Raw genomic sequence first — 21133 nt, 5'->3', positions numbered from 1 at the left:
AGTGATTTCTAACTTTTTTTGACTCTACACACTTACAGGCTAAAACATGTTTGTTGTTCATAATTTACACACATTTATTAGTCTATGCTATAATATAGGCAAAAAATGATGCTGAAAAGGATGGGATACAAAACTCATGAGGAAATTTCCATTATTTTCTTCCCGTATGTTAGTAGATTCTCCTTCAAAGGTCTATATTGTGACTTTCCTCTCAGGGAAATTTGTGTCACTCACATTTGCATTTCCCATTCTCTGTCTGCCATAATGCCTCAGGCTCTCAACAAATTCAAACGGAGTAATAGATGTCTCTATAAATAAGATGTTCCAAAGAAGATTCCCTATTAAGTGACTGTGTAATGACTAAAGAGTAATTGGTTAATACTGTTCATGCTTCTGTGATGAAAACTAAGGACATTGAAATCTCACTCTTGTCTTCCCATACGCCCTGGCACTGTAATGACACTGTTAAAGCAGAGTAAAGGTGGGCTCTGAAACAAACAACAGGAAATGGAGTCTTGGTACATGTTTTGGAAGAGAATTCTGTTCTTTTAAAATTGGACAATGATATCCTCATAGAAACAGTTGTTCTTTCTACAACACAGCTGTGCAATGAGCTCCAAGGTTGGGAAAGGTTAAGTAACAAATGATAGAGAAGGGTAGACATAGTAGAAGTAGTCATCAACCACATCTGAGTGGCATTTGTTCTTACGCAACCAGAAAGCACTTTAAGGCTTCCAGGCTAATCACATCAAGTACGTGGAACACTATTTTTGTCCCAAAGGGCAATTGTCATTTTCACTGAGACCACAGGATCATTTTTATGAATACTAATTTTTATCATGTCACAGAGAACAACCTATTTATATATAAGGTGACAGACTTGATATCTTTGTAGGATTTATACTAAATAAGCAGGGCTTTGCACTATAACTTGAACTGTTTTATAGTTAAGCACTAGCGATTTTAATTCATGCCTTTATATCAATCAATGTGCTATGCCTTGATTTGTAAAACTTGGGAGGAGGGGAAGGCAGCTTGTTATATTAGAAGAAAGTAAATATTTTACAAGCTAGCTTTTAGTTTTTCCTTTGTAGCCAATTACTTATTTAAAAACTGGAAATAATTTTTCTTTTAGGAAAAATAACAATATTCCAACATTAATATTAGGCAATAGTTTCTTGGGTGGAAAAATGGATTTTAATGAGCAAAATCCCTTCACTGAGAGCAACAAGTGATCGGATCTACCTACATTGCTAGAGTTTTCTTTTCTTCTCTTTTTAGATCAGGTAAAGCCCGTACTTATAAGCTAACTATGTTCAGAGGCTATAACTGTCAGTTCTTCTCCAATTTGCAATTTCTGTAAAATATGTAGTTTAATAATAACTATATGACAGTGGCCGTATTATCAGGGTACAAGAGGCTTTTTTTTAATGATGAATATTTCAAATGGCAGAATGTCAGCATCCTTAATACTAATTTACTAATCCCTAAGAAGGAATGGCTGTTTGAAAGATAAACATAGAAATTAATGTCAGAATCCAAATTTACCCACATAGTTTAAATATGTAACCAGTTAAAATGGAAGTTTAAGGCAGAAATTCATAATAGTGACAGCTTCAAAGTAAAACTAAGGGATATTTTATTTGAAAATTAATACACAGTCACTACACTCATTAATGAGGAAAACCACCTAGAATTCTTCAAATCATAAAGTTTTACTATAATATCAACAGGGAGAATGATCCAAGAGAATTTCATTAATATTAAATGCCAATAAAATAAATTTGACTTATTTCTATGAACCAAGAACCACCATTCTTTAGATATACTTAAAAACACATGAAATGGTTAGAGCACAAAGGCAATTATAAGGCAGATCCATGTGATTTTTATTCACAACACAAACTTCATTTGTGAGAAAGAAGCATAGATTTCTTCTCACAGGAAAGATACTTGCTATCAAGCATACTTAGCAAATATTTAGCTATCTAGAAAGATCTGGTACCAACTGGTAATATTTTTATTTTAAGTAATTTAATATTTTAACAGGTATTCATATTAAGCAATACCACACACTGCAGCAACAGGAAGAAAAACATTTCATAATACAATATTAAATTATTTTTCACTGCACAGTATGAAATATCCAATAATTAGCATTGAAATCATTACAGTGTATCTTATCCAACTAAAGGAAATTTCACATCTACCACAGAAGAAAAATAAGCAATATTGAGCCACAGGGGACCCAGTTACATAGTATTAAATAATATCTGAAGCTTGTTTGAAAGACATCCAGACAAAATATTTTTTCAAATATGGAAAACCATAGCCTACAGCTTTGGATTATTTTACAGAAAAAGGATAGCTCATTCCAGTTTAAGTGGTAACATCACTTCTATTTAAGTGCCAAGACAAAGGAGAAAGTTAGGATTTTAGCTAAGGAATCGAATAAAGCCTGGCATGAGGAATTTCCTTCATTACTGTCACTGAAAGCAGTCTGCCTTACACCTGAATATGCTTTAATAATAGAATAAACATATTAAGTTTCAGAGCAGGGTGTGTACACCTTGCCTTAATAGATTAACACTTAATTTAGTACAATACAGCATGTCAAGATTTAAAAATGCAAATACACTTAACACAGAATTTGCTTCCACTGCTTTGCCTTAACCAGGCCACCAAGAGTCCATTAAACAGCATTTTCTAATTCTCGGTGCTGATCCCTCTCTTCCTGGTGTCAGGCGAACACAACTGAGGTGTCACCATAGAGCCCTTCCCCAGGCAAGACCCTTTACCCTCTGTTCTCCCATAGACAGGGCAGTTTTCGGCTACTGTGTTCCATCTTGATTGGTTTGATCTTATGCTAGTCCCACTGTAGAAAGCTCGAATTCTTCTTAAAGAGTGGCCTGCCCCTCATAAAATCCCTTTAGGGAGGCCCCAAATCCACAACACTTGATGGTCTAAGCTTTTTACAAGTCTGTTTTCTGTTATAAACAGCAAGGACGAGGCCATTTTAGTTGCTTGCAAGAGGTTGATGTTGAGTCTGCGCCGTGCCGACTCTCTTCGATCTAAATTCTCTAAACATTAGCTTAGCAATCTGTGATTCCAATGGGTTGAGTGCCAACAGAAGTGGATCCGATTTGGCATGGAGAGGTTCTACCAACTCTCGTAGTGTATTAGCCTAATATAATAAAGCAGTGATACAATATGATGAAAGACCTGCGAGTGCCATTATTCCAAAGCACATCAGTATTTGTATTAGAAATACCACCATGCAGTACCCATGAAGAGAAAATAATGTCTAGAATTGCATATGGTTTTAATACCATAATGTCTTTCTGTTGGCATGCAAGTCTACCTCACCATAAATGGGACCAGTTTTGATTTAGTTTGTTTGGAATGACAATCTTCCAATTACATACAATAATTAACAGACACATCTTCCCCCACCTCTAACTTGTACATACATGTCTATAGTTCGAATCAGAAAAGCCAGCTAAAGTATTCTCCACATAGGTGCAAAACCATCAGTCTTTTTTTTTTCAAATCAAAATGGATTTCTATATGTTTCCTCATTTTTACACAGTCTTAAGGTATGAAGTTTTTTGTTTTTGTTTTTTTTTTTTTTTGGTCTTTTGACCAGAAGGCTGTCTTCCTGCTGTGACATAAAAGCAACTGTTCTGATCCAGAGAAATTGCAATAGCCTAGCTAGCATTGTTCTGATGAGGAGGCCCCAGACTAAATGACACCAAGTGAAAAAAAAATGAAAAGCCACAACAAGAAGCATGACAAAAAGATGATTTTACATCTGAGCATTAGCCACACATCAAGGAGTTTATAAATTGGAAGAGAACAACACTTTTGAATGATTGGAAAAGCGAAGCAGAGTTCAGAAAAACTAACATCTCTCTTTGTTCATTTTATTTTTCATCTTCAGGAATCCAAATATTGTCGGTAGGTACACATTGGCAATATTTGTCATCACTAGTATAAGGCAGAATTTTGTCTGCTGCACCCTGTCATATTTTTGGTTATATCCCCAGAAGAAACAAAGAGGGAGAAGGATCAGAGAAAGCAATCTGTCTATTACTACATTTCTTAGAAAATGGGAAGGGAAATAACTGATGTGTAGAAAATGAAATACAGTGAAGTTCAAAACCAGCAGAAGCAGTTATTTATCACATCATACACTGTGTATAAAAGGGGCTGAGAGCTAAGTAATTTTCTTATGTAGGTCAAGTGAAATAACATACAACACCTCATCATTTAAAAGATTATAATGCTGGAAATATGTCTCTAGGTCCTACCACTGTTTGATAAGGGTAATGGGATTTCAGAATGGAAAATCAGAGGCAATCTAACCTGAGTCATAAAGTCTTATCTCAATTTAAACTGTCCTTAATTTTCTATGTAATTAAAATACTTTATAAGCTGTTTTAGACACATTCATCATTTTTTGTAGAAATAATATTACATGAACTTTCAATTCTAGTATATTCCTTAATGCACATTTAACTAGAGCCCTGGTAATCAAGTGGGGTTTAACTATACTTACAGTATTGCTTCTATAAGATTACTGAATTTTATTACAAGAGATTTGAAAATATCTCTCCAGTTTAGTCCCTTCTCTGAGTATAGGATTGTGGTGAAGAATCACTATTTCAAAGTGACGATCACTCTTTACCAACCTGTTAATGTTAGCACAAAAAAGGTAACTCCTTAAAAAAAGATATCTCTCCAACTATTTGTGATTAAGTACCACTGACTAGAGACTCTTAAGGATGGAGGTATTTGTTAAACATAAATTTCTATGTGCCACTTCTTACATACTGGATCAGGATGTCTGAGGACAGAACTCTGGAATTCTCAGTTTATACAAGTAATGATTCTTTTGCCCATTGTAGTTTGAGATCTGCACTGGCAAGGGCTACTCAGTGGGTAGGATTCACTATCCTGTATATACCAGTAGTTTTTAAGTCATTAGCCTCTAGGTAGGGATGTTATATAGCATTTTACTGCAGCCCTTCCATCAGTGGAACACTATCACTCAGCTAAAACAAGTTCAAGGTTTTTGCTGAAGAATGTGTTGGAAATATCTTGGAGTCCTGAAGTTAGGAAAATATCTTGGAGTCCTGAAGTTAGAAAAGTTAGGAAAAAACTTGATGAACTGCTTGAATATATTCTTGAAAGATAAAATTTTATGTTGAGCTAAAGATTTCCTATTTTTGTTTTCTTAAAAAATATTTATTTATTTATTTATTTATTTATTTATTTATTTATTTATTTATTTATTGTATTCTTTCTGCGTGTATGCCTGAAGGCCAGAAGAGGGCACCAGACCTCATTACAGATGGTTGTGAGCCACCATGTGGTTGCTGGGAATTGAACTCAGGACCTTTGGAAGAGTAGGCAATGCTCTCAACAGCTGAGCCATCTCTCCAGCCCCATAAATATTTCCTATTTTTGAGGCAAATAGAACAACTATAAGGATATTCTTAGATTAAGTCCAATTGAATCAACTGTATGGTTAGGTACTACAAGCCAGGCCAAACACTGGTAAAGGCACAAAGGGCTCATTGACAAGAGTTTTGTGCAAACACAAACAAACCCATTTTGACGTGAGACTATTCTATATGTTTATCGTTTACTTCTGAGACTCGCCCTTCTGTGCCTTTCTGCAAGTCTCTTTCAGATTCTCAACAGTCCACTGTGAGAATGCAAACTATTTTGAGAAATATATGCCCTTTTCTCCTTTTTTTAATGAGTTTAAAAATGACTCCACTAAGGACTACTCAAATAATAAGCAAAAATATAAATTCTGGAAACACAAATTTTAGGAACATTAAAAACATACCCACTAGGAACAGTTGATTTCAATCAGATGTTTGAGGTTACATTAGACTGATTAATGTTGAAGTCATAAACATTTGTATGAGAATGACTATGATTAAATTTGAATACTAAGCAGGTAAAAACATTTTCTTGTTGAATGAGAGCAAACTGCTTGAAACTGGAACTATGTACTTAAAGCAAATGAGCACTTTAGAATAGTCTCACTTTAGTTTGAATTCCAAAAGAAAACTTTCCTATTTATCTGCTTTCATTCCGAGTAAACTTGAGGGCAAATCCAGGAGCAAAAGCTCCAACAAATAGTCACAGACTGCTTGAATACAGTGAAGGCTGCTGAGAGCAGATGACCAAGCCTAGCAGGGACAACATAGGAGCGTCAGAGAGAATTACTTGGGTTTTAGAAGTTTAGTTAACATACTTATCTGAAGTATTCCTTTTTCTCTAAGTATATAAATATCCAGATTTGAGTTTTTCTTAAAGTATAAGTAATAACTACTTTCATCAACATAAGCATCTGAAGGAATGGACCTGTGACTTGAGCATTCACTTTCTTCTAAAAGGTTGAATTAAAAGTAGAAGTTTTCATTGTTTGCTATTCGGTTTTTAAAATGGAAAACAAGAGGAATTAATTTTTACATGTACATGTTGTAGAGCAAAGATAAAATGAGTGTATGTGTGTTTGTGTGTGTGTGTATACACAAATGTGATTTCTTCATTATAGTTCATTACTATTTTCTAATATTTTAGTTGAGTGATGCAGAGACAGCTCATATATTTCATCTGACAATATTATTAATAAAATAACCACATTAAACTCTACCAAGATGGCCATTTTCCTGGTGAAGTTTTCTTTCAGAAGTATTAGTGGGTGTCTAGTGACTAGATTCTGAGATATGAACACACTACAAGAAAAACAAAACTTTTGCAATACTTCCTTGATATGAACAATGTATGTTTTTAATATATGAGAGTTTAAACTTTACTATGAGTTTATGTATTTATAAATGGAAGTAATTAGATCACCTGATGATCAGTGTGAAAGTAATTCAGTGATGAGACCGGACAATATGGTGAAGATACAAGTCACCAAACACCTTATGATTACGTATGACTTTGCCACAAATGGAAAAAGACCCCAACAAATTGGAATTAACAATATTTAAGTTTGTTTCTAAATCATTTCATTCTATAGGTTCTCTTTTCCTCCTTCTAACACACTACATTTAAAAAAACCCCATAAGTACTTTGAAAGGCAGTTTTTTCTGACCTGAACTTTGAGCCACTTAAGTGATCAGGTAATAAAAATGTTTTTAAAATACTGATTTATTGATTATATTTTTATCTTAGAAGCTACTGAATATGGATGGACATCTTACTTGACTTAAATTCTCCAAACTGAAAATTCTCATAGGATAACAGCTAAGAGAAAGTGGGGGAGCTGGGGTTCTGAAGATAAATTTTGTGTGTCTTCCTTTTATCTCCTTTGGCTAATTTGCTGATCAATTAACTTGAACTTTGCTCAGTAAATGTTAAGGCTGTTGTAAGGATACTTTTACCGCCCATTTTTATTAGGTGCAGTCAGTGGCCAAACTTCCCAATTATTCAAAATATAATCTAAAAATAAATGAACATATCCAAATCAACAATATCTTTGCGGCAATATCTAATGGATATACCTTATAGGATGGGCTATATTTCTAGGCTTTCCCTGATCACCTCTGTGGTACAAGGATTGTATTCAGGGCCTCATGAATGGTGAATATGTGGTCTACCTCTGAACTACCTCCGCAGCCCTACTCCACTCTATTCTTCCTCTTGTATTGAAATTTTAAACTATCCTAAAAGTTCTGCCATTATCATATGGGAAGAGTACTATTATTTTTAAAGAATGTCATTCAGTATCAGATCCAGGAGCATATTATTCCAGGAAAGCAAATGAGGGGGGAGGTGATATAGGAGGGTCACCTGTCTATGTGTTACTTTCATTGGTTAATAAAGAAACTGCCTTGGCCTTTTGATAGGCCAGCCCTTAGGTGGGTGGAGTAGACAGAACAGAATGCTGGGAGAAAGCAGAGTCAGGCAAGTGTCATGAAGCTCCGGTCTGAGATACACGTGGGTTAGAATCTTTCCTGGTAAGCCACCACCTTGTGGTGCTACACGGATTACTAAATATGGGTTAAAGCAAGATGTGAGAATTAGCCAATAAGAGGCTGAAACTAATGGGCCAGGCAGTGTTTAAATGAATACAGTTTCCGTGTAATTATTCTGGGGCTAAGCTAGCTGTGCGGGAGCCAGGCGGGATGAAAAGCAGGCCTGCTCGCCTGCTCCGCTACAGGGAGGGGAAGAGAGACACAATCTCAAAAAGGGAGTGAAAATACTAAATTCTTTTCAACAAGAATATAACAGTTGGTTGTGTAGAGGGGCAGCAGTGGAAACATTAGAGCAAAGCAAAAAAATCTAAAGAGTTTTTCCTCTCAGACTACATACTGCTCTCACAGGAGAACTTAGAAGTGGATTTTGCTTACTGTCTTTGAGATTTTAATATTTAAAACACTGATTTTTTTCTCTTTCAATAACTTCTAAATGTTAATGCTTTATTAATAACCTCCTTGGCATGCCAGTCTGACATTTGGGATCATTTACTCATTAACAACTCTGGCAAGGAGATAAGCCACTCTGGGATCATTGCCAATTGAATTTCAGGACCATCAAAAATACCTCTCCAGCAAAGCAAGTGCCAAGAACAAGAAGAAAATTCAAGATGAGTCATTTACCACTAACACCTTTTCTTTACTTAAATCTGTTATATAGCTAATTTAACATTTCATATCCTTTTTACTTCTCCTACAATTATTATATTAGACTGTATCATAAAGCTCCTTTGTTATAATAGTTTCACCATTCAACATTGAAATTCTATTTTAGTGATATGTATCAAGTTGTTTACAAGAAAGAAATGTAGTAAATAAAAATCACTGTAAAATATATTTATAAGAATGTACCACAGGTGAAACCAATTAGTACAACTTTTCACCTTAATTGAAAATCTGGTCTAACAAGTATTCATATTCAATCTTAGCTGTGTTAGAAATTAATGGCTATTAGATTTTGGACCAGCAAATGTATTCTGTACTTAGGATAGAAAAGTATAGAATTAGAAAACTATAGGAAGTATACCATCTGAAATATTCTATTAAATATGAGCTTCATTTCTTCTTCTGGAAAATATTGTGTAGTATTAATCCTTATAAAGAAAACTACATTTTACTGGAGAGTTACAGAGATGCTGACTCCAGTGTTCTTATGGAAAAATAAAAATGGCTTTATATAGCTACTATGAAAGGTTGCCTGCCATATCTGTGTTTAACATTTGGTATCATATGTTGAATTTTACACTCAGCAGTATAATTACAGAAAAGTAGATTCATAGAGGAACTTCACTAGGGTGAGCATTTCTTTTATGAAAATAAAATCTTTGAAATGTCAGAAGTTTCTCTCTATCTTAAAATGTAATTTATATTGAAATGTGAAAAAAATCTAATCTCAATACATTTGTTTATTATCTGCAAGTCAATCAATTTTAAAGTGATTGATGGGGCTACATTACTTGTAATATATTTGAAAAAAACGAGAACTCCATATTTCATTACAACCCAGTCAGGCTTTAAACATTTCCATACGTTATATTTTATTTATAAAAGACTATGTTGCCTTCTCTAGAATGAAAAGATACAACTATTAAGGAAGAGAGGCTGTCTCAAGTCACTTTTATTGGCTAGAAACATGTAAAAATGGGGCATATTTAGGATTCCCAAGTTTTACTTAAAACTCCCAATTGATTGACTTGCAGATAATAAACAAATGCATTGAGATTCAATTTGCTTTGGTTACTACCATTGTTTGTGGGGGAAGAGAAGAGAAAAAATAATATCTATGGAGTAAATAATTTATCTATAACAAAAATGATCACCAAAGAATTCTATGAAACTGGTCTTATTTATTTTATGTGTGTTTATGTTATTAGCCTCATTATTGGATGAAGAAATGCAAGAGCCCACATAGGGTTATGTTTTCAGAGTTCTTTGATAGATGTATACATACTACTACCACAAATTTCTATATGTATACATACACATATACATATATAAACATATTAGAAGATGTATTGGTTTGTGTATGGTTCAGATCTACTTCATCAGATCTAAACAGCTAATGTTATAAGTTTATTTATCATGAAATATTACATCAAACCCTTCTTAAGTCCATGAATACTAATAATCAAGATTCTAGAACAACTTATCTCTTGATTTGGTTATTAAGTGCAGAAATAATCTAAAAGACATCAATCTTGAATTTTGAAGCAAATTCAGAAAATCTTTAAATTAAAAGTTTCAAACCACCACCAAGTGTATATTAATCACATGTGCGGATTACTATTAAGGAAGGCTGTCACACAGTTTAAACTAAGACATTATTCTGCAGCAATTGACTAAGCATAGTACACACCACAAATAGACATAAAACCAGAACCTGACCAAAGAAAACGTCGAGATGACATTTTCTTCCTCCTTACTGGAAATCTTCACTACATTAGAGAGCCTATTTTCTTTCTTTTGTGAAAATTCAGTAGATACCTCAAAAGTATTAGTAGTAATTCTTTCTTAAAAGTTAATATATTTGAATTAGAGAAAGCTGAGAGAATCAAGACCTTGGCTTTAGTCATTTAGTCACGATTACAGATCTTAGATGTGTGGGTAGATTGGTCACCATGGTGATAAAAAGTCAGCTTGGGGAGTAGATACTACATTACATTGCTCCCCATAGAAGCAGTCAAGCTGAAATCAAATGCCACTTCTGTATTTAGCATGGAAAAAACCTGAAACTCCATTGAACTTACACTTTCCTCAGGAGTTGCTAAAGCAACTTAACAAATCTAGTCTGGTGTGGTGGCATCAGCACTTGGAAGATCAAAGCAGAAGGATCTCTGTACATCTGAGGCCCAGAGTGTGGTCTATAATGAGACCCTGTCTTCTATTCTTAAAGATACTTCCCTTATATATAATTTTTCATTTGTAATGGATTCCCTTGATAAGACTTCACACTTTTAGTCATGTGCCTTGTGTGCTCTTCTCAATGGTTTTTTTTTTTAAGCCTTTGGTCTGACTGGTGAGTACTGGACAAAATTGCATGTACCTGAAATAAGAAAATCTACTTAAAATCTTAACTGTGAACTATATGGTAGAGGTGGAATTTTTCGGAAGACAAATGTCAGGAAGAGCCTGATATCACAAGTGCTGTTTCTGGCACTTCTATGTCAAGGAAGAATCATTTATGTTTTATGTGAAGAAATAATACAATCACTACTATAAGGTATTTCCTTTGAATGGCCTATGGTGCCAAGTTATTTGTATGTCATTAGTATTAGGAATAGATGAAGGCAAGGATTAATTATCAATACAGCTCATATTTTAATAGTTCTTACTTCATTGACAGAGGTTGATTAGAACCATGGAAAATATTTTAAGTCCCTCACTGTCTTGGGGAGGTGTTGATGGAGGTATAGGCAAATGCTCAATAGAGTATGTTTATTGCTGTTTGGAATTTGGTCCTTTCACTAAATTTGACTACTCTTCCTTCTATGTTGTATGCAACAGGAAAACAGGTATCATTGTAACATAACCATTTGTTATTGTTTTAAGAAATCGAAATGTCATATTATAAACTTACTCATGTTTCTGTTGCAGCTTTTATAGTATGATACGATGTTATAAAAATTGGGTTCAGATAATTTTAAGTCTAAATTATCACTTTTCAGTCATTAATAAGATATGATTTCTTATAATATCACTAGTTCAACTACATAGTTCTAAAAATTCAATATTTTGACTAGTGATAATTTTAAAAAAGCATAATAATTAGTATTCTATATTACTTGATTAAGTTTAATTTTCACTCACACTTTATTTTAATTGGGTTATACAGACACTTGGATTATGAAATACTAGGGATGATATACAATTAAGTCAGATAGTCTCAATTTAAGACATGTTCTGGTTTTAGAAATCAAGCAACAAGTAGAATTGTTTGGACAAGTATATCCTTAACACATCCCAATTCTAACTGTGATGAAACAAGTCATGACACATAATAATTCTGATTACAGGAAGACTTTTCATCATTTTAATGTTTCTACACTCTTGAAATAGTTTATCAAGTGGCTAGATGTATTCCATCTGATATCAGTGACCTTAATATGCAAAAAGTAGTTCTGAATATTACACTTTTCAGATACTACAGAAGTTTTTGTGTCACCAGCAGGAATATTACAGATGTTTACACAGTGAATCATTTGTGTAATTTGAGTGTCATATTCCATTACCAGTGCTGGGAGGCCTATTAATTAAACTGGAGGAATAAGAAAGTCATTTATTCAATATAATGGGGAACTGCTACGTTTTAACAGAACTTTAAAACAGTTATTATTTTATTTGCTTTTTGGGATAATAGGTCAATTATCAGAAACAAGAACAATCAGAAATCAAGTTTTGGAAACCCATGTCTTTCTTTCCGCTACAATATACATTTTTTGCAAGCTACAAATGTATGAAAAGTTTTAAAAATAGTTTTATTTAATATTTATTTATTCTGGGTTCTATGACAACATTATACATGACATGCTTTATACTCTGTTTAATACATGCTTAGTAAATTAGGAAAATAATGTTTTGAAAGGCTAAATCAAGCTTACTTGCTGATTTTTATGATCACCTCGGCTATATTAATTATTCAGTTGGAAAAGACTTAACATTGATTATGTGGGAAAATATGGAGAAATACCTTATCTCATTTTTCTTTTTATGATTACACATTCTGAAACACTGCCAGGCACTTTCTAAAATGTTAAAATATTACCACAAGTTTTTTTGTTTGTTTTGTTTTGATACAGGGTCATATGGTAGAGCAGATGGCCCCGAATTCACTATACAGTTGAAAGCAGCTGTGAACTCCTATCTTTCTGCTTCTACTTCCTTTCTGAGTGCTGAGATTGCAGGTGTGCTCTACCACACCTATTTTACCCCACACTTTATAAGTTCTTTATGCTTTAATACTAGAGTATTCATTATCCAAAATGCTTCAAACTAAAAGTACTTCAGGCTTCAGGGTTTTTTTTTTTTTTGTGTGTGTGTGTGTGTGTGTTTTGGAATATTTGTATGGATTTTTTTCTTTGACTGCTTGAGAATCTTTAATCTTAAAATCCCAAATCCAAAATGTCTTGAAATAGAAAACTTCCCCAAAATTTTGGATTTCAAAGTATTTGGTGTTTCAGATTTTTGGATAAGGGGTGCTCAACTTGTAATAGCACATTATTATTACTTTATATAAAAGGTCTAAGTTCTGGCAAATGGCTCAGTAGGCTGCATGGTACTTGCCTCCTAGTCTGATTACCCATTTTCAAAACCTGGGACCCACATGATGGCAGAAGAGAAAATAGACTCCCAAGAAGTTGTGTTCTGATTACATGCATGTGTACATGTGTGCAAATGCACACACAATACACACACCAATAAATGTTAAAAAGTAAAAAAGTCTATTGTTGAAAAAAGGATTACAATAAAAAGCTTGGAACTCAACTTGTTTCTTCAATTTGGTGCTAATATTTTAGGTTATGTGAGTTAATGCTGAGCAGGGAAATTATAAATCCTAGAAACTACTCAATAGTTGAACAAAGAAATAGCTTATCAAGGACAGGCTATGGATCTAAAATACAAGTTCCTGGCATTCTTTGGTATTCTTGTTTCCTTGCACTTAATAGTTTTGCTACAAGTCAAAGGTTTATACAGTTGCTCTATCTTGTAATACTGTGGTATCATTTGAGGGTAGTAAGAACAAAGGGTTAAAAATATGAAAAACTACCCCAATGAAGGTACTTGTAGAATTGAAATTGGTGATTTAATTTTTATGAAACCTTCTGAAGATGAAAAAATATAAATTATATAACCCTAGCTTCATTTTCTTTTCTGCTTAAGTCATCAACACACTAATGTTGTTCACTTAGTGGAGATAAGAATATATGCATATAATTGGTGCATATACTAAAACCTGGATAATTTTTGTTTCAGGAATATAAAGACAGGGCTAGAGATGTAAGTCAGTAGTTAAAACTACTTGCTGCTCTTATGAGGAGATTTTGGTTCCCAGTTCCCACATGGTGGCTCATAACTATTCATAACTCCAGTGGCTGGGCATCCAAAGCCCTCTTCCAACCTCCAAGGGCACCACACATGTATGTGGTACAAATATATACATGTAGGGAAAACACTCATACACACAAAATAAATGAGTCTAAAAATAAAAAGAAATATAAAGAAACAGGTACAATGCATTTGGAACCTCACACTCAACAGCAGTGGAAAACTTTTATGGTGGCAACAGCTATAAAAGGGACTGAAAAGGCCTGGTACAGTGGCAAACCTGTAGCTTCTGCCATGGAAACTGATGTGGGAGGATTATCTGAGCCCAGGAATTAAAGACCTGCCTAGGGTAACATGGTAGAGTCCTTTCTCACTAAAGTATAAGGTTGAAGAAGAAAGGAGGGGGGATGAAACTGATCTTGTAATTTCTTCTATTTTCCTCTTTTTAAACATTGATAAAAACTTAATATTGAAGATAGAAACCTTAGTAACACAATAGAAAATTTCAGTGATTAGTTGATAAAAAATCTTAGAAATACAGATATAAATTGCCCACTAAAAGTAGAATAGGATACACAATTCAAGATTCCTTAGAAAAAAGCCTTAAGGTGTGGAAGAGTTCTATGAAAATGAGGATAGGTTAACTAGAAACACATGAACAGATAACGGCACATGCTTATAAGAAGAATGCCACAAAGGCAGGCATTGCTGAGGCTTGTGGCAAAAAAAAAAAAGAGTCTTTAGAAATTAAGAAAAAGTAATGACAAAATACAGAAGAGCCATATAATGTTACTGACATTGCAGGCTTTTCCTGCAAGGGGCTGTAGACTGCAGCACTGAAGAAAACGAGCTCTTTGGACCCGCAGCAACCATAGCAAATGAATGAACATTTTGGAAATTATTATGGGAATTCTTTGAGACGCTGCTTAAGCTTAAAACAGCTGTGATCCTAATACATGAACTGGCTTTGTGGGTGCTTAGCCTGTTTAGACGCTCACCTTCCTGGACGTAGATAGAAGACCTTCGTCTTCCCGCAGGGCAGGGAATTTGGACTGCTCTTCAGTATCGAGAGGGAGGGGGAATGGAGTGGGGGGAGGAGAAGAGGAGTGGGGATAGGGGGAGGGGAGTGGGGGGAGGGGGCAATATTTGGGAGGAGGGGAGGGAAATGGGAAACGGGGAGCAGGTGGAAATCTTAATTAAAAAAGAATAAAAATAAAAATTAAAACCCAGCTGTCTTGTTGAAATAAAAAATCAGCAGTGGTTCTTCAAAGAACATTCTGATAAGCCTGATAGAAACAGATGAGGGAGTTCCCAATAGGCTATGATTGGGGGAGTTTCATATTAAAAAATAAATGAAAGGACCAATTTGGATTTAGTAGCAAAAAGGAAGCATTTCAAACTAGCTTTTGGATAGCAGTGCCATGATGGGAAATAAGAAGAAAGTCATAAGTAGTATGACTATACAAGATGGCATTTCACGTGAAACCCATATGAATACGGACAGAAAGCTATTTCTAATTTGGAGGCTCTACAAAAAGCACTATGAAAAAATGAAATTGACATAAAAGTTTCAGTCCTTGATTCCTTCTTTTTAGAAGTGTTTTCTTTTAAAAAATGAGTTTTCTTTAACCAATGAATTCACTAAACATGGAAAGAATGTTTGGAATGTTGGAAAATGGAGACTCCCTCTTCAGTTAGATGGATGATTAATACCATAGATGATAAAAATGAGATTTGAAATGGATACTTCTGGATGAAACTGGATATATTAAAACATAATAGAAAATGTGAATAGTTGCATTTGGGCTAAAAGAAATCAGCATGGGATATTACTTATATCTTGCTGACAATAAAGCATTATGTAACTATCACTTAATAAGTTAATGGTTCTCTGTAATAGTTCCACCACACTCGAGACAATGGTATCTAGATCTCCTATCAGGTGAAAGTTAGGGGGGGTTACAGGGAGTCAGATGAAGGATAGAGAAACTGTGTTTGACAACACTGTCCCGCTGCACAGTTCTGGACACATGCATATGGAAAGCACTAATGGTGAGGACACTATGCTAAAAAAAAAAAAATCATAAAATTTAGGAGTTGGAAGAAGTCTTCAGATTGCCAGGCAGCTTAGAGTGCATGTACCTTCAAACTTGGCATTGGTCTCTTTTTTAAATCTTCCAAGTATGTGGAAGCCATTAAACATAGGAGACCAGTCTCTCCACATACAGGCAAGATAAAAATCAGCCTTTGTTTATCTTTCAGCTCTTCTTTTCTCTGGAACTTCCAAGACCATCTTATTCTGCCTTCCGTATGATGGCCTTTTATCAATTTTGTTTTTTAATCTCATTTGTTATTTTCAGATTCACAATCAATATAAAATTGTCAGAAATCTACTTTTGTATAAATATAAAGAAGAACTTTAACAATGTAACATCCCATCTTTTGGACTCAAGAGCTCTGAAATCCTAAAATATTCAAACAGAGGCTTAATAATAATCTTTCTTAAATATTAAATGTCTGTCTGTTTTGGATGGGAGGGTGAATATAACTGTCTTAGAACTCTTAAGTTTTATGTTATGGTAAGAGAGCTCTTATTTATATTTACATACAGAATGACATATAGTCTATGTCAACCCCAACAAAAAAAGCTAACAAAACATTCTGTAATATTACCAGAGAGAAACAACCAAAAGAAACTTATTAAAAAGGATACATCCTAATGATTTAAAGAAGCATTCAAACTTAGTTAAATATACCTTTATCTAATTATTAAGCAAAGATATTCAGCATTTGGTAGATTTATCTTCGGAGCTGTAAACATTTTCTTGTCACCAATGTTGAGGCATGGTCCAAACTAAGTTAACAAAAGCATATCATAATCCTCAGTGCCCAAGATGATAGATCTAGAGGAGGCTGCCTGGCAAGTATATAAGGTATACAAGGACAACAGTGTTCAAAGTGAGGGGTGGGGCTTCTTGTTAGATTTGGTTGAAAGCTACACTGACTCCATGTTGTCCCCATTCTTTTTAGAAAAAAAAAAAAACCATGCAAACTCTTGAGTTTGGCAAAACTAAAAAGCAGCGAGAAAACAGTAGAGTTGCCAAGGGGAAGAAGATATAAAGGGAATTTAGTGATACTAAAGTCATGGGCTAGCCGGGCGGAGGTGGCGCACGCCTTTAATCCCAGCACTCGGGAGGCAGAGGCAGGCGGATCTCTGTGAGTTTGAGACCAGCCTGGTCTACAAGAGCTAGTTCCAGGACAGGCTCCAAAACCACAGAGAAACCCTGTCTCGAACCCCCCCCCCCAAAAAAAAAACAAAACAAAACCAAAATAAAGTCATGGGCTATTTTCTCTCACCAAGAGTCACAGGGTGTGTGCTTTAAAATATCCATTTTATAAGTCATAGAACAGATTCTGTGGTGGTAGGGTAAAGTAAAAAAGAATTTAAAACAAATTTTGAATGAAAAAAATCCATCCAGCCAGGGATGACAAAATTTGGAGGACAAATAAGTAGATTTTAGGCATTATGTTAATATATTCTGTGGGTGATTTAGCCAGACTCTTAGCACAATAAAACATTAGACTTAAAATTGCAGGGTAAAGATTTCAAATGCGAAGAAAATTCAAAATCCTTAAACTGTGAAGCTTTAAATTTCTATTAAGACATTAAAATGTATATTATGTACTTAGTTCTCACTCAGCTAATATTCGCTCTATTTTTCTAATAATCAAATTTTATAATAACTTCATTATAAAATTATGAAGCGAGTTTTAAATGAAAGAAATAGTTATCTAGAGCCTGTAGAATATAATGTATTCACTTCACTGTGTCAGACATTTGATTTGTATTAATCAGAAGAGTTAAGCAACTAGAATGCTTAATTCTAAGCCACGATTTCTAAGGAGTGAGCCAATCAGACAAAGCTATTAGTCAGCTCATCTTCAATCTTGCAAAGAGGCATAAATTATAAATATATTAAAATGAGAACAGAATATTTTGTGCTATTTCTCTAAGAATCATTTTTACAAAACTGTAAATTGGATATGAGAGAAAATTATTGGCACAAAGTAAGAAAGTTGCTATATATTTTGAATTATTGTTTTCTTTTACTAAAATATTATATTTTTTCATTAAAATCAGACTTATTGAAGATTATGATTTACTAATAATATAGTACTCACTATTTGATAACTCATGAATAAATACCTACTGAATAAACGAACTAATTGGGTTATATATTTTTACAGTAAAGGAGAAGTGAAGTACAGGGATTTAAATTTTCGTAGATTAAATCTAGATATTGAAATATTCTAAAGTCCATGATTGGGATATTAAGTAATTTACAAATTTCCTGAAACAAGTTTAACTATAGTATTCAATTATCTTAAAATTTCTGTGAAATAATTTATTATATTTATTTTATTGGCATACATATGTCTTGTGTTGGTATCAGAAATAAATATATATGAAACTGTCATACTGTATAGGAAAACATTTTAGAAGTTCTGAAGTATGAAGCTTTAATATTAAATATTTGTTTATCAAAGAGTCACCTTTACATTCAAACATACATATATGGGCACTTGCCCTTTAATGAATAAATAACATATTACTCAGGACTTTCTCTCATTAAAGATGATTTTTCATAATATAATTGAATTATTTGTGTGTGTGTGTGTGTGTGTGTGTGTGTATGTGTATGAGAGAGAGACACACAGACAGACAGAGAGACAGACAGACAGACAGAGACAGAGAGAGAATATGCTAGCTGTGCACAATGTTTGTGGAGGCTGGAGGAGGATATGCAGTTCCCTCAAGCTGGAATTTCAGGTATCGTGGGCCACTGGATGCGGGTTCCCTGGGAACTAAACCTAGGCCCTCTGGAAAACCAGCAAGTGATCTTAGGCACTGAGCTCTCCTGAGCACTCCTAGAGCTCTTCAGAACAAATCTTATTATCTGGCCTGGCTGTTTGATGACAGTGCTTTAGGATAGGCTGAGAGCATAAGAAAATTTCCAGAAAGAAGGTAAACATGTCCTGAGGCATTAGGTAAGCGGATGAGAGAACTTGTGATGCATGAATTCAGGGTAAACCAGGAAACAGCAGGCTGAATTTGAGAGGTTTCTCTACAACTTGCTAGAGACTACTTCCACTGAGAAGCTAACAATAAGTCATCACCGAATTGAAAAGTGGTTTGCTTTTATGAATTGTGAAAACAGTAAGAGGCAACATTATGACTGAATTTGATTACCTATTTTGGTAAAAAATGTAAATCACAGCTTGTTTTGCCTCTGGTAATGATAGGTTGTTACTCTGCCACATGAGATTAAATCTTACCGGGCTACATCTTTGCTAGTATGACTCTAGCATGTAATGTCTGTCTTTCTTTTTCTATTGAAATCTGGTCTTGTTACTTTGAACATCGCCGAGATTATTTTCCTGAGAGATGGAGGGCCATCGGTCATTTACTAAACTATAAACTACAAGAGACATTATTTATACTTTCCCCAAGCTAATTAAGATGGCACTAGGTGATGAACCAAGCACATAGTTAATGTGACTCACCTTCTTTTCAAGTGCTATGGATTTTGGTGTAAGGACAATAGCTCAGAGATGTTGGAGATCTATATTCTATCTGATTTATGAAAATGGACTAATCATTTCATATGTGTGACATTTATATTTGAAATGGGAGTTATACAGAGGAGGCTTGTTTTGACCATACACAACCACATTCAATGTGACTATCAAAGGGCTGGAGAGATAACTCTGCAGTTAAGAGCTGAAGGCCCCAGATTCAAGTCTCAGCGCCCACATGGCAGCTAACAACTGTCTATAACTCCAAGACCCGACACTCTCATACCAGCTCACATGCACATAAAATAAAAATAGATAAACTATTGAAAAGAAAGTTGTCATGGTGCAAAGAGCAGCAATTCTAGTTACTAGAATTCCAACATAACCAGGGTATGCTAAATCATTCCAAATTCTAGCTTTAAATAATGTCTAAAATAAACAGACACACAATGATTTGATTTCTGCTTCATATCAATAATGGTAAATAATTGTCTTTATCATGTAGGCAAAAATGAGGGCAGTGTGATTTAAATCTAACTTCTAAACAGTATTAGAATTATAGATAGATGATTTTACATATAATTATCAGTGTTTTATATTCACTTACAGTATTCTATATACATCAGATAATCTGATATTGAGATTTCCTCCCTAGATTCTCTGTTCTTTCTTTATATTTACTTGTATAACCAGCCTAGGATAGTGCCTGAAACTTCAAAAAATTGACATATTTAAGGTACTCTACTCTTCTTTGACTTCATTACATCTTTTAAATTCAGCTTGCTTGTGTCATTCTTTATCTACTCCATTTAGATTTCAGCAATAACTTCAGAGATTATTTATGATGATGCTCTCCCCAAATAATTTACTTGTGTTCAAAATTTACCTTGAAAACAAAAAAGTGATGCAACATTTTTCTTTCTTCTCAACTTGTTCCATTCCTTCAACCCCGCCTTCAATGCAGGTTTGTATTCAAAGTACATCATCTTGTTGCCCACAATCTACCAGAATGCTCTTAAAGAAACTTCTACCTTTTAGAGCTTCTCCAAGAAATGACTGTTGGACTCTTACAATAACTGAACATGTTGAAGGCTTCTTCAGCGTCTCCGTCTAGATAATTCCAGATAGTAGGCTACTGAACCACAAAACAACCTGTACAGCTCCCACGTTGCCAGTGGTGTGCAAAGAATACTGTATTTTAAAATGAAAATTTAGCAAGTATTTTCAGGAGTTCTAATTTGGAAAGCATGGATATCACTTCCAGACAATCTAATGTATACTGTTGTTACATGGTAATAGAATGAATCTCTTTTCATTCTGGCTGAAAGAGCTAGGTTTTATTTTAGATTTTGAAGACTAAGCTAAATACATGTGTAAATTAAATAAGAATACTAATTGGTAATCTCCAAGATAATGAAAAATAGAACATTATGACTTTATTGAAGAAATGAGTGCACAAAGAACGTGTGTGCACATATCTAAGAAAGACTATCTTATAACTGCCAAGGAGG

General features: G+C 34.2%; 1 protein-coding gene across 5 annotated transcripts in view; it reads right to left on the bottom strand.

Moving 5' to 3' along the window:
- Cnksr2 (connector enhancer of kinase suppressor of Ras 2) overlaps window positions 1-21133 on the bottom strand; it is a 224482-nt gene that overhangs the window by 8133 nt on the left and 195216 nt on the right. Inside the window, exon 21 of one of the 5 annotated variants that reach the window (XM_057758966.1) lies at window positions 940-3184. The exons of the other annotated variants lie outside the window; for them this stretch is intronic. Coding sequence (XP_057614949.1) covers window positions 3180-3184 — 5 coding nt within the window. The 3' untranslated portion in view covers window positions 940-3179. Of the gene's footprint in view, window positions 1-939; window positions 3185-21133 lie in introns of those variants that run through there. 5 annotated transcript variants of the gene reach the window in all.

Source organism: Chionomys nivalis, chromosome X (assembly GCF_950005125.1).
Source record: "Chionomys nivalis chromosome X, mChiNiv1.1, whole genome shotgun sequence".
NCBI classification, from domain to species: domain Eukaryota; kingdom Metazoa; phylum Chordata; class Mammalia; order Rodentia; family Cricetidae; genus Chionomys; species Chionomys nivalis.
Note: the sequence above shows the minus strand (reverse complement) of the source record. Positions and strands in the feature narration are given on the sequence as shown.